The sequence below is a fragment of the Doryrhamphus excisus genome, chromosome 10 (genome assembly GCF_030265055.1).
Source record: "Doryrhamphus excisus isolate RoL2022-K1 chromosome 10, RoL_Dexc_1.0, whole genome shotgun sequence".
Taxonomy (NCBI): Eukaryota; Metazoa; Chordata; class Actinopteri; order Syngnathiformes; family Syngnathidae; genus Doryrhamphus; species Doryrhamphus excisus.
Window position 1 is genome coordinate 10,298,074 of NC_080475.1, and position 14,239 is coordinate 10,312,312.

Sequence of the window (14,239 nt, forward strand, 5' to 3'; positions counted from 1 at the left end):
TCATAAAATTGACATATTTCAGATATTTCAGACAGAAAATGAAAAATGAACACTTGACAGAGCAAAATTTTGTCAATAAAGTTTTGAAAGTTCTTTTGCTATTTCTAACAATACACATCATATATGGAGTGACGGTCATAAAACGGTGGGGAAATGGAAGCTTTCTTACCGGATGTTGTAAAAGTGACGTCACTGTGATCGTCACTGTGATCTTGCACAGCGCATGCGCACAATGGCGGCCACCTTCGGAAATATATCCTGCGTAGCGTTCTGAAGAAAAACACAATGTATAATTATTAATTCTTAAAGATATTGAATGTGGACGGCGTGGGTATTAAGCAACGGCGACAGACAGTTCCATTACTGTCGGGATAAACTCGTCGCAGTGAACGCAGAAGCTTCTCGAAGCTAGCTTTGCTTGCTAGCTGCTAACAAAGAGACCCTAAAGTTAGCAACACATCGCTGCAAGCAGAGATCAAGTGAATCAAGTTAAGTGGAGAATCAGCGACTTACTGTTGAAGAAATACTTGCAGTGAGAGAAAGAACCTGGGGTAACTTTCCAGGACAAAAGAGGAGACCGAGCGACAACGTCGACTACTGGACGCGGTTGGATTCCTGCACAGAGCAGGTCAGTTTCATTCTATTCTATTTGTTCATTAACGCTATTCGTAAACCGAGGGAACGTGTCGCTGTCAGATCGATACCATATGGACTTTTTTCAAGTTCAGACAGTTTCAACTTTCTTGGAAATGTTCTTGTAAATTAATGTTTTGACTTTATTCTCTCGACATTACAATGTTTTTGTTTTGTTTGTCATAATATTACGACTTTTTTCCAACTATTGTTGATCATATTACGATTTTATTCTCATATAAATCTTCTCTTTTAATCATTTAACTTTCGTTATTTCGCAAAATTACAGGATGAAGTCAGCTATTAAGAGAAAAACTTAAACATAAAAATTAATTTCAAAGAATAACGTGAGGAATATGAGGAGGAAAACTGTCATTTTATCAGCATGACATCGAAATGTTAAAGACAAAACACAACTTTCTAAAGTAAAGTGTTTTTCATAAAGTATTTTGAAAAACCAAACAACTAATTTGTTTAAACTAATTTGGAAAATACAAATACATACTAGAAAAATTAAAGTCATAATTACAAGTAAAATTGACACAAGAACGCTTTTTAAAAGTCAACATATTAGGGAAAAAAGTCATGTTTTCATGACAAAAAATCTTCCCCCTGAGCAGCAGGAGTGGAACTCCAGGATGGAAGAGGAGGATTCACAGCCCCCCCACATTAAAGAGGAAGAGGAGGATCCACGGCAGCACCTCATTAAAGAGGAAGAGGAGGAGCACGGCATCAGTCAGGATGGGGAGCATCTGGAAGGACTGGAGGAGTTCCCCGTGATTGTTGTCCGTGTGAAGAGTGAAGATGAGGCTGAGCCTCCAAGCAGCAGCAGCAGCTCAGCTCAACACACGACAACGGAAGCCGATGGAGACCGCCGTGGAGGATCACCGGCACATAACCTCTTAGCTCCGCTGTCAGAGAGCGATGACACGACATCACACTCTCCCGACACGGATGATGACGACTCCGAAGTTGATATGACACGTCACACCGACAACACACGCTGGAAATGCTCTCAGTGCGACAAAACCTTTGTCAGCAAGGGCAATCTGAAGAAACACATGAGAATACACACAGGAGAGAAACCCTTTTCATGCTCAGTTTGTGGCAAAAGATTCATTAAGAAGTCAAATTTGAAAGTCCATGCCAGAATACACACTGGAGAGAAACCTTTCCTATGCACAGTTTGTGGTAAAACATTCTACCTCAAAGGTAATTTAAAAAGACACACGTCAATACACAATGGAGAGAAACCTTTTTCTTGCACAGTCTGCGGTAAGACGTTCCACCTCAAAGGAAATTTAAAAAGACACACCAAAGTACACACAGGAGAGAAACCTTTCCCGTGCACAGTTTGTGATAAAACTTTCTACCATAAAGGCGATTTACAGAAGCACACCAAAAAACACACCGGAGAGAAACCTTTTCCTTGCACGGTGTGCGGTAAAAGATTCTTTCAACAAAACGATTTGAAAAGACACACAAGAGTACACACTGGAGAGAAACCTTTTCACTGCTCAGTTTGCGCAAAAGTGTTCACCGTAAAGGCGCACTTGGACGTGCACATGAGGTTACACACCGGGGAGAAACCTTTCCACTGCTCCGTGTGCGATGAAAGGTTTTACCAAAAAAAGTATTTAAACAGACACGTGAGAGTGCACACCGGAGAGAAACCTTTTCCCTGAGTCCTCCGAAGGAAAGTTCACACAAAAAGTTCACACAGGGACGCAGTCGGTGTTCAGTGTGTGGTCAGCGCTTCATTGCAACGCAACTGAACACTTCAGAGGGCAAACTGGGGAGAAACTAGAAGGCAAAGAACACTGTAAGGGAAACATGTGCTCCATAAATGTCCTACGTATGCTGTATTGATGGATTGATGGGACTCTGCACTGTATAAATGTGTGGTGATGAATACGCAATAAGAAAGACAACATTTGGAATTTGTTCAACCTGTTTTCATTCATTTACAAGGACAAAGACGGTTAAGTCAAACGTACATTGAAATCTCCATAGAGAGAGCATGATCATGCTTATACTGCCATCTAGTGGTGAAACCTGGAACAAACTATTATTAATGAATGTTTATTATTTTATGTACTTTTTATTTTTTCCCCACCCCACTTCTAGGAGAAGTTACATGCTTTTTATAATGAGGATAATTTTTAAAAATGTACTTTTAATACCTTTAACCCTAACCCTAAGATTTCAAGCCAAAAGTCGTAAATTTAACACAAAAAAGCTGCAATATTACGGGAATAAAGTTGTAAATTTACCAGAGAAAAAAGTCGTAATATTACAAATAAAGTCGTCCATTTCTGACTTAATTCTCATAGGAATAAAAACTCATAACTTTGACAACGATGAAAAGTGAAGACTTGTGTGACCTTTGGCGGTGGGCACGTGAAGGGGGCGAAGTAAAGGCGGAAGTGAGAAGGGCGAGCTAGCCATGCTAAGCTTTTTGTGCTCAACTGCTCTGTTTTCCTACTACGTTATGAATTAAAGCTTGTCTGAAGGGAGAGGACAGTTTCCTTCCTTGAAATGAAAAGCTAATTAAAACGCGAGATGAAGAATTGAGCTAATGAAGCATCTTCGAGCTTCACTTAAAAACTTGTGTTGCTAACTTTCGGGTGTCCATGTTGGTAAGCTGGCAATTTAAGCTAGCTTGAGAAGCGTCAAAGTTCACGACTGAGACGAGTTAGCCTGACACGACTAAAATTGCCTCTCACCGTCACTTCATCCTGCATTGTTCAGATTGAATATTTTTAAATATTTTTAAATAATTATCCATTTGGCCGGAATACTGTTTCGGAAATGGCGGCTGGTATGCGCATGCACTATAGAACGTCATAGTGACGTCACTACAAACTGGGCATACTTCAACTAGGAAGCTACGCTAGCCTGAGAAGATTCGAAGTTCACTGAGACGAGTTAAAACTGACATTAATAAAATTGCCTCTCATTGTCAACGAATCACTTAGTCGCCCACAATAAGTATCTATTTTTAACATTTGCCAATTGGGTTTATTCCGAACGTTTCCGGAATCTGTGCTTCCTGCTTCCAAGTATTGGCTGGTGTGCGCATGCGCTTTGAAACGTCATAAAGCAGCCACTTCATAAATGTCGCAGTATTTTTTGTCATTTTAGGACCCTTTGTTTTGCGAATTCGAGAGAGACAAAACATCACACTTTATTATAGTCAATAAATGTTTGTGGTGTGACAAAAAATGATAGCAAACTAAAAGAAATAAAATACTTTATTGACAAAAGTCAATCACAACACACAAAAAGTCGGTCACTGAGTGGAACCATGGACGTAACCTGTCTAATTTCTATTATCAATAGAATTATACATTATAAAATAATTCAATTCAGACATGCTCATTCGCAATCTTGACAATAATGTGACCGTTGCCATACTTTTCTGTAAATATTCCATGTATTTTCATGGGACAATACAAAAGAAAATACTATAATAGTCCGTGTACAGCTTGGAAAGTGTAAATGTACCGTTCCCCCACTCATGTCTAAACTGCTGGCAGGTTGTGTCCAAAGTGCGAATATAGCATCGTTTTCCAACAAGCATGGAGTTGACAAGAAGACCACAGGTTGCCTCTTTGGGGTCTTCGTGATCCAATCATGGAGCTGCTGAATGTTGATGTTTCTCCCCAGTGTGGATTCTTACGTGTTCAGTCAAGTTTGTACCACTTGCGAATTGCTCGCCGCATATTGAACAAGAAAGTTTTTTTTCTCTCGTGTGTGTTCTTGCGTGTCTGATCAGAAATATCTTCTTGGTGAAACTCTTACCACAAAATGTGCAAGGAAATGGTTTCTCTCCGGTGTGTATTCTCGTGTGTCTATTTAAGTCGCCTTTTTGAGAGAATCTTTTCTCACACACTGTGCAAGGGAAGGGTTTCTCTCCCGTGTGTGTTCTCGTGTGTCCTATTAAATATATCTTCTGAGAGAAGCTTTTGCCGCAAAATGTGCAAGAAAATGGTTTCTCTCCAGTGTGTATTCTTGTGTGTCTATTCAAGTCGCCTTTTTGATAGAAACTCTTATCGCACACCGTGCAAGGAAAAGGTTTATCTCCAGTGTGTGTTCTTGTGTGTCTTACTAGTTCCACGTTTTGGTTGAATCTTTTCCCACAAACCATGCAAGCAAATGGTTTCTCTTCTCCAGTGTGTGTTCGCGTGTGTCTCGCCAACTCAGCTTTTTGATTGAATCCTTTACCGCAAACCGTGCAAGGAAAAGGTTTCTCTCCAGTGTGTACTCGTGTGTGTACTTTCAAATGTGACCGCTGGTAGAATCTTTTACCACAAACTGAGCAGGCAAAGCGTTTGTCTCCCGTGTGATATCTCATGTGTTTGATCAGATTTCCCTTGTCAACAAAGGTTTTGTCACAGTGCGAGCACTTACAGCGTGTGTTGTCATCGTGACGTGTCATATCGGCTTTAGAGTCGTCATCATCCGTGTCAGGAGAGTGTGACGTTGTGTCGTCGCTATCAGATAGCGGAGCTAAGAGGTTGTGTGCTGGTGATCGTCCACAGTGGTCTCCATCGGCTTCTGTTATGTGTTGAGTCGAGCTGCAGCCTGGAGGCTCCGCTTCTCTCTTCTCCTCACTTTCACCTTCATTATCTTCACTCTTTACAGTGACGACAATCACTGGGAACTCCTCCAGTCCTTTGAAACGCTCTCCCCCCTGAGGGATGCTGTGATCCTCATCTTCTTCTTTAATGTTGAGGGGCTGTGGCTCCTCCTGCTCCATCCTGGAGCTCCACTCCGTCTGCTCATGGGGAAGATGTCCTTCACTGACGTCTGCAGGACAAATGTTGAACATGTGTCAGTAAAGTTTTTAGTTTAGTTCATTTTAGACATCCGTACAACTGTGCTTGGCTCCATGGTGGGTTATTTTGCAGCTGTGATTAATAAGAAAAGCTGAGACTTGAGACTGCTTTAGTTCGCAAAGAGGGGCAACGGAGCTGACTTGCACTTCCTGCATGCATTAGCAAGTTAATGAGGACATCAAATCAGTGCCGAAATCTGTGCACAAAAAAGTGCACATAAAGACGCCTTGCACTCGGAGTTAACGAATACCCGCACGTTGCATGTATGATAATGACATCATAATCATAATAATAACACAGACTCCGGGCTAAAACTCAACACTGAACCCCCGCTGTCACTTCCTGTTCTTATTTATGTCCTTTCCTATTTTGGAAGGTGATAAACAGATTTTCTATGCCGTAACTATAGAAATTTACCCATCATAGTCGTGTCTGGAACCAATTAAACACAACAAACAAGGGACTACTGTCGTGCCTGCGACACAATTGAAAAGTGATGGTGAGTCTAGGAACCAAACCAGTTGAGAACCATGTACAGGTACATGTACAGGCATGCCCAGATAAGAGTGGGTTTTGCTCTCTCAATGTGCGGTACGATAGTCGTTATGCTTGATGAGGGCATAATGTCCGTTGTCGTCTTCTGTGTGAAAGTGGAATGACGTTAAATACGTTACTTTGGAGTAAAACACCAAGAACAATGCAGACCGTCTGGTCTTGTGACAGCAATATCATTGTTCTCTGAGAGTAGTAATTTTCAGCGTCAAGGTGCCAGTGTCAGATTTTAGCACCTCGGAAGCCATTTTCAGAAACTCACAGAAACTTTCCCAGAAAAATGTTACAACTGTAAGGGCTATTTAGGGCAATACTATCTTTACCAACAATGAGGAAAACTGAAGAAAGGGCCCAGAATTAAGGCTCTTCTAGTGAGCTGCGTGTATTTGAACTCAACTTCATAATAATATGTATGATATATGATGATAACATCAGCATATATATTGTGTTTCCCGGTATTTTTCCATGAGTCTTCAAGTATTGCGCAACTGACTGTGTGTGTGTTTGTGTTGTAAAAGCCTCTGATTGGTGTACATAATGAAAGCAGACCTTCCCGAAGAACAAGCTTTTCATGGCTGGTGTTAATAGGCAAAAGAAAAACACGTAAGAATGAAACTAACCTGCTTTGTGTAAGACAACCTGAGGCTCCTTGAACACAGCCTCCAGCAGTTGACGTTGTCGCTCATTCTCCTCTTTTTTTCGACAAAGTTCCTCCTCGTACTCTGCTATCGTTCTTTCCAACACTACAAATATTTCCTCGACAGCCGCAGTGAGCCGCTGATTCACCAACGCTCTCAGCATTTGGACTTTACACATTTTCGGACTACAGCAACACTTTAACCTCCGCTTAGCGATCTATCTGTTCATCACTTCCGGGTCTCTTTGTTGTTAGCTAGCAAGCTAAGCTAAAGTAGACTGGGAAACGTCAAAGTTCACCGAGACTGACACGAATAAAACTGTCGCTCAACGTCTGTCTGGGTCATATTCTCCGAAGAATACCCGGAAAATACTTTCAAAGGTGGCAACCAGTATGCGCATGCGCATGCGCCATTCGGCGTCATCGGTGATGTAGCTTCCTGGATGACTTGACGCAGACTCCTTACCATTATTGAAGTATCATGTATGAAAGTGTTCGTACATGTGACAGACACTAGACATAAAAAACTGAACGCGGAAGACCAGGCCATGGAGCACGATTTTCGGTCGGCCTCAATAAGTTTGAGGAAATGTAGCCTATAGATCTATTTATCCTTGCGGAGTAAAAGGACTGCCTGCCCCTGACCGGACTGTGTGGGTGCGTAGTGATACTAATTGTAGTCTGTCCAAAATGGCCGCCGCCTTGCGGAAAATAACACACGTATATGTGAATATAAACAAACTCTCACAAGCTAATCACAACACTTTTACGCTCACATGTGAGCTCTGCGTCGTGATTTGTTAACTTCCGGTTTTCTTTGCCAGCAGATAACAAGCTAGCTTCAAAGTTCACTGAGAATAATCACTTGAATAAAACTGCCTTTCAGTGTCGCTTGTTGTTGTGCGCATGCGTTTTACAGCGTCCTCTCGATGACTTGACACTAACTCCATAGCAACTGAGCCCTACGTCCTAGAATAACGTTTTTTGTCATATCTTCCTATTTCAAGTAAAAAGAGAGAACCTTATCTTTAGTTTTGTGTCTTTATTTCATAGCGGGAGGCAAACATTTAGTCCCCAGCGTGGCACCAGCACAACAGACGGCTCCTCAACTCAAAAGACATAGTTCACAGATGCCTAACAGTAGCGCCATCTGGTGGCATTGAAGTGTAACAACTTGACAAATACATAGGTTTTTAATATTGAACGACAAAACAGCACACTTTATTACAGTCACTCAAGAAATATTTGTAGTGGAAAAAAACAGCCAGAAAGCCAACACGTTATTTTTAAAAGTAGAAAACAGCTCATACCACCTGAGTGTCACACACACACTAGCATGCTCTGCTAAACTATGCTGGCCAGTGCAAACTAAGTTAGCCGTACATGCATATTTCCCCACAGAAACTTTCTTTCTCCTCACACTTACATAATTTCTAGCTCACTACATAAAAATCTGCGAGATTAAACATTTAACAGTAGATTCAGTTTTAATCGGCCGATTCTGCAGTTCCGTTGGAAATGTGGAAATTACAGGGCCTTAAGTGTGTATCCTTGCGTGTTTTTGTAAATAACTTTTAGTACAAAATCGTTTACCACAAAGCGAGCAATCAAAAGGTTTCTCCCCAGTGTGTAATCTGGTGTGTCTTTTTAAATAATATTTAATAGAGAATGTTTTACCACAAAGTAAGCAGGCAAAAGGTTTCTCTCCAGTGTGTACTTTTGAGTGTCTTTTTAAATGAGATTCAATAGAGAACCTTTTACCACAGAGTGAGCAGGCAAAAGGTTTCTCTCCAGTGTGCACTTTTGCGTGTGTTTTTAAATGACATTTAATAGAGAATCTTTTACCACAAAGCGAGCAGGCAAACGGTTTCTCCCCCGTGTGTATTCTTGTGTGTGCTATTAAATTACCTTTAATAGAGAACCTTTTACCACAGAGCGAGCAGGGAAATGGTTTCTCACCAGTGTGTACTCTTGTGTGCACTTTCAAATCTGATTGCTTAGAGAATATTTTACCACAAACGGAGCAGGTTAAAGGTTTCTCTCCCGTGTGACGTCTCCGGTGTCTGATAAGATTTCTCTTGGCAACAAAGGTTTTGTCGCACTGAGAGCATTTCCAGCATGTGTTGTCAGTGCAACGTGTCATATCAGCTGTCGAGTCTTCATCATCCGTCTCAGTGTGGTGCGGTGTGGCGTCGTCGCCATCGGATAGTGGAGCGAAGACGTTGTCGTCTTGTGATCCTTCACAGGGGTCTCCATCAGCTTCTGTTGTCGTGTGTTGAGTTGAGCTGCTGCTTGGAGGCTCCACCTCTCTCTTCTCCTCACTTTCATCATCCTCACTCTTCACATCGACGCCGATCACCGTCAACCCCTCCAGTTCATCAAGATGTTCTCCCTCCTGATTGATGCTGTGATCCTCCTCTTCCTCTTTAATGTGGAGGCACTGCGGCTCCACTTTTTCCTCAACGCGGGGGCACTTTGGCTCCTCCTGCTTCATCTTGGAGGCCCCATCCGGCTGTTCAGTGTGTAGGCCTTCTTCACTAACATCTGCGGGACACAGGATGACAAAGACATGCTTTAGAAAAGTCCACCTTTGCGCCATCAAGTGGGGCGTTGTCCTGCACCAGCGTATGTTCTGACGGTGTCCCTGACGATCTCACCAGTGTCCCTCATACTCGTACACCATACAACTATGGTACTACCATATAATAGGAATATATTGACACTGACAAAGGATGAAAAATAAATGCCACAAGGTCTTCTTTAATACAGACCGTTGCAGCAAGTGTATACATTATTTAAAACACCCTGTATTTAAGTTGAATATCGATATACGATATATATTCCAAAAGTATTATTGTTATTTTTTACACAAAGTGAGTTTAGACAAAGTCATAGCAAATGATGCATGTTTAATATATACGTAGCTTTTAAAATAAAATTGCCCATTTTCTTTTTGAAATAAATGTAGAAAACGTTAAATATAACCTTATATATATAACAGAAGCACAAAATATGAAATAAAGTTCCCGGTTAGCTCTTAACTCTGCTTATTGGCGATTAGCAAGCAGCTCACACGGTTAGCTAGTTTTCTAACGACGACAGCAACAGGAGATTGATTGACAGTGGTCTACAGCCAATCAGGACGCAGGAAAAATGGGCGGCGCAGACGGAAGAGGGAGAGCGACAGCCGCCTCGCGCTAAAGGACACAACTATATAACACTCAATTTCCCATGATGCTGTTCTTCTTAAAAGGGCCGAGCTCAACCTGTGACACCGTTCCCACGATGTACAAAAACCCCCACTAAAATTGCACAAAATTGACTATTAACGAATAGAAATACGAAATAGAACAGAAAATATCGCAGGTTACAAAGGCTGCTATGAGGAATACATGATAAAATGGACCTTCACTAAGAAAAGCGTTTTATGAGTGGTGTTAAGGAACAAACAGAATGCTTATAAACAAGTGAGAGTAAACATGAAACTAACCTGCTCTGTGTAACATAACGTGAGGATGCTTGAAAACAGCGTCCAGTAGTTGACGTTGTCGCTCGTTCTCGTCTTTTGTTCGACTAAGTTCCTCCTCGTACTCCGCTATCGTTCTTTCCAACACGACAAATATTTCTTCAACAGCCGCGGTTAGCCGCCGATTCACTAACGCTCTCAGCATTTGGACTTTACACATTTTCACACAACCACACTTTACGCTTTGAGATCTGCTAAAGCTTAGCGGTGGGTCGCTAACTTCCGGGTGTCTTTGTTCGCAGCGACAAGCTTCGCTAGCCGAAAACGGTTCAGAACATTATTTCAGCCTAACTGCCGTTTCCTCTCGGACGCATTTCACTGCAGCACAGTGCAACCAATTTTTCGCTGACCGCTAAAATTCTTGTTGGGTGTAGCTTTCTTACGCTTTGGAGTGTCTGGCATCCAAAAAAGTGACGTCAATGAAGACGCTTTCAGGCGCATGCGCACACCAACCGTCACCTTTGTAAATGTATTCCGGGTAGCCTTCGGAGCTTCTCGGGCTAGCTTAGCTTGCTAACAAAGACTCCCGGAAGTTAGCAACACGTCGCTAAGCAGACATAATCGATTGAGGCGATTGTGTGAACAATATGTGATGTACACCGACTCAGGTGAGTTTCTTTCTTACATTCACATGCTGTAAGCTTCTTATTTGTTCATTAACACTACTAAAAAAAGCTTTTCCCCGTGAGTCAATCTCAAGGGGTAGTGTACTGTGTCGGATAATACTAGCGTGATTAGACTGGTATTTTTCAGTTCTATTTATTATAGTCACGTGACTTTGTTACATGTTCCATCATTCATTATTTTATATGGACGGATAAATATTGTCAGGCGTGCCGGACTTGGGAGCTCTGTCCTGACCTCATTCTACAGATGTGCAGTGAGGACCAATGATATAAAGTGGTTTGGCGGTCAAAGGTCACATGACCTTGAAGATATTGAAAGTGATTGGTGTGAAAACTTCATATAAAATCCCATGAAACAATTTTTGAAAAACAAAAAGGTGTGCGTGGTAACAGCAGGCGAGTCTAATTAATATAAAGTGGTTTGGAGGTCAAAGGTCACATGGCGTGGAAGCTATTGTAAATGATTGGTGGGGAAAAATCATGAAATCCAATGAAACAATATGTGAAAAACTTAAAGGTTTACATGGGACCAGCATGCTAGCCCATCCATCCATTTTCTATACCGCCTATCCTCACTAGGGTCACAGGTATGCTGGAGCCTATCCCAGCTGTCTTTGAGCAAGAGGTGGGGTACCAGCCAATCACAGGGCACATATAGACAAACAACCATTCACACTCACATTCATACCTATGGACAATTTGGAGTGGCCAATTAACCTAGTGGAACCAGAGTGGAATAAGTTCCATTCATATCAGTCTGCAGTGAAAATGAACGAATTGGCGTCACTCTTCCAAAGCTGGTTGTCTTCTTGTGTCCTGCAGACGTCGGTGTCCGACATCGTCCCCCTCGAGCAGCAGAATTGGAACTCCAGGATGGAGCAGGAGGAACCGCAGCCCGCACACGTTAAAGAGGAAGAACATGAGCCACAATCCCCCAGAATGAAAGAGGAAGAAGAGTGGCTGCAGCTTATCTACCTTAAAGAGGAAGGGGAGGATCACAGTATCAGTCAGGGGGGAGACCATCTTGAAGGACCGGAGGAGTTCAAAGTGGTCGGTGTCACTGTGAAGAGCGAAGATGATGAAGTTGAAAGTGAGGAGAAGATAGAGGCAGAGCAGACTCAACACGGGACATCAGAAGACGAAGGAGACAGCTGCGGAGAATCACGAGCACTCTTAGCTCCGCTATCAGACAGCGACGACACGACGTTACATCCTCCTGACACATGTGATGATGACTCTGAAGCTGATAAGACGTGTCACGCCGACAACACGTGCTGGAAATGCTCTCAATGTGACAAAACTTTTCTGAAGAAGGGAAATCTGACAAAGCACATGAGACGGCACACGGGAGAGAAACCTTTCAACTGCTCGATTTGTGGTAAAAGATTCTCCCGGCAGTCATATTTGAAAGTGCACGCGAAAAGACACACCAGAGAGAAACCATTTTCCTGCTCTGTATGTGGGAAGGGCTTCATTGACAAGTCACATTTGAAAACACACACAATGGTACACACTGGAGAGAAACCTTTTCCTTGCATGCGGTGCGGGAAAAGATTCTCTCAAAAAGGCAGATTAAAAAAACACACAGATCTGCACACCGAAGAGAAACCTTTTCTTTGCTCGGTGTGCGGCAAAAGGTACATTTCTAAGTCGCACTTGGAACTACACACAAGGGTACACACTGGAGAGAAACCGTTTCCATGTACAGTGTGTGGCACAACATTCCTGAATAAAAGTTACTTAATCCGACACACAAGAATACACACCAGTAAGAAATCTTTCACCTGCTCAGTGTGCGATAAAGGTTTCTCCCAGCGGTCGTATTTGAAAGTGCACACGAAAATACACACTGGAGAGAAACCTTTCACCTGCTCGGTGTGCGATAAAGGATTCTATCACAAAGCAGATTTAAAAAGACACATGAGAATACACACAGAAGAAAACCCATTTTCCTGCGCAGTTTGTGGCAAAGGCTTCATCGATGAATCGCATTTAAAAATACACACAAGGATACACACTGGCGAGAAACCCTTTCCTTGCACAGTGTGTGGTAAAAGATTCTCTCAAAAAGGTAAATTAAAAATACACACGATACTGCACACTGAAGAAAAACCTTTTCTTTGCTCAATTTGTGGTAAAGGATTTCTATATAAGTCCCATTTGGAACTCCACACCAGAATACACACCGGAGAGAAACCTTTTCCGTGTGCAGTCTGTGGCACAGCATTCTCGAGAAAAAGTTACTTAGTCAGACACACAAGAATACACCTTGGAGAGAAACCCTTTTCCTGCTCGGTTTGCGGTAAAGAATTTGCAAAGAAGTCACATTTGGTTGTGCACACAAGAATACACACTGGAGAGAAACCTTGTCCTTGCTTGGTGTGTGGTAAAAGGTTCTCCAAAAAAAGCGACTTGGACAGACACACGCGAACGCACACCGGAGAGAAACCGTTTCCTTGTACAGTATGCGGCACAACATTCTCAAGGAAAAGTTATTTAATCAGACACACAAGAACACACACTGGAGAGAAACCTTTTCCTTGCTTGGTGTGTGGTAAAAGTTTCTCCAAACAAAGTCATTTAGACAGACACACAAGAGCACACATTGAAGAGAAACCCACCCACTGTTCAGGTTGAGGTGAGGGGTGAAATGGAAAGTCACCATTTAAAAGAGCAACCAAGAAAGGGAAACATTTTGTTTGTATGATGTGTGGCAAAGGATTCTGTAAATAAAGCGATTTTAAAAGTCTACATTCTGCAAAGAGACCTTTTTCTTGCCCGTTGGCGGTAAAAGATTCAGTTTCCAAGTCATATCTTGGTCACATAAGACCCCGACTTTTTTAGAGCTGTCTCAGGCAATGCCTGTTATAAGTGAGTATTCAAATCATCTGAGAATTTGTGATTAAAGTCATACATTTATGAGAAAAAAGTAGTAAATGTAGGAGGAAAATTTCCTTGAGTTTTCAAAGAAAGCTGGAAATTTACGAGAAATAAAGTAAATATTTAAACATGCCAGAAAAAGTCCTAAATTTAGGAGAAAAAACTAAAATTTTGAAGGAAAAAAGTAGTAAATTTAGGAGTAAAAAAATTTGTACACTCACAAGGAATAAAGTAGCACATTTACAAGAAAAAGTTGTACATTTAAGAGAAAAAAAAGTTGTTGGTTTACGAGAAAAAAGTTGCACATTTAAGAGAAATAAGTTGTACATTTAGGAGAAAAAAGGTGGAAATTTACAAGAAATAAAGATGTAAATTTAGGAGAAAGTTGTAAATATAGGAGAAATAAAGTTGTAAATTTGTGAGAAAAAATCATAAATTTACATGAAAAGAAGTCATCAATTAACGAGAAAAAAGTTGTACATTTATGAGAGCAAAAAATTATACATTTAAGAAAATTAATTCCTATGTTTGTGAGGAAAAAAAG

General features: G+C 41.6%; 4 protein-coding genes across 5 annotated transcripts; 2 read left to right on the forward strand and 2 right to left on the reverse strand.

Moving 5' to 3' along the window:
- Positions 1-480: 480 nt before the first annotated feature.
- Positions 481-2,920, forward strand: LOC131137705 (gastrula zinc finger protein XlCGF8.2DB-like). The gene is made up of 2 exons (XM_058085951.1): positions 481-628; positions 1,254-2,920. Exon 2 carries the CDS (start codon positions 1,272-1,274, stop codon positions 2,316-2,318), a length of 1,047 nt encoding a protein of 348 aa, XP_057941934.1. The 5' UTR covers positions 481-628; positions 1,254-1,271; the 3' UTR covers positions 2,319-2,920.
- LOC131137666 (gastrula zinc finger protein XlCGF57.1-like) lies at positions 484-13,545 on the forward strand. 2 transcript variants are annotated; one of them, XM_058085883.1, is made up of 2 exons: positions 484-628; positions 11,638-13,545. In XM_058085883.1, exon 2 carries the CDS (start codon positions 11,689-11,691, stop codon positions 13,450-13,452), a length of 1,764 nt encoding a protein of 587 aa, XP_057941866.1. In that variant the 5' UTR covers positions 484-628; positions 11,638-11,688; the 3' UTR covers positions 13,453-13,545. The 2 variants fall into 2 exon arrangements, with proteins under 2 accessions (XP_057941866.1, XP_057941865.1); XM_058085882.1 differs by lacking the exon at positions 484-628 and adding an exon at positions 10,270-10,797.
- On the reverse strand, positions 3,892-7,067 carry LOC131137686 (zinc finger protein OZF-like). Its single transcript, XM_058085920.1, has 2 exons — positions 6,647-7,067; positions 3,892-5,445 (listed from the first exon to the last, which is right to left on the reverse strand). Exons 1-2 carry the CDS (start codon positions 6,840-6,842, stop codon positions 4,268-4,270), a joined length of 1,374 nt encoding a protein of 457 aa, XP_057941903.1. The 5' UTR covers positions 6,843-7,067; the 3' UTR covers positions 3,892-4,267.
- On the reverse strand, positions 7,708-10,612 carry LOC131137699 (zinc finger and SCAN domain-containing protein 2-like). Its single transcript, XM_058085937.1, has 2 exons — positions 10,154-10,612; positions 7,708-9,207 (listed from the first exon to the last, which is right to left on the reverse strand). The coding sequence occupies exons 1-2, from the start codon at positions 10,347-10,349 to the stop codon at positions 8,201-8,203; spliced, it is 1,203 nt and encodes a 400-aa protein (XP_057941920.1). The 5' UTR covers positions 10,350-10,612; the 3' UTR covers positions 7,708-8,200.
- Positions 13,546-14,239: the final 694 nt, after the last annotated feature.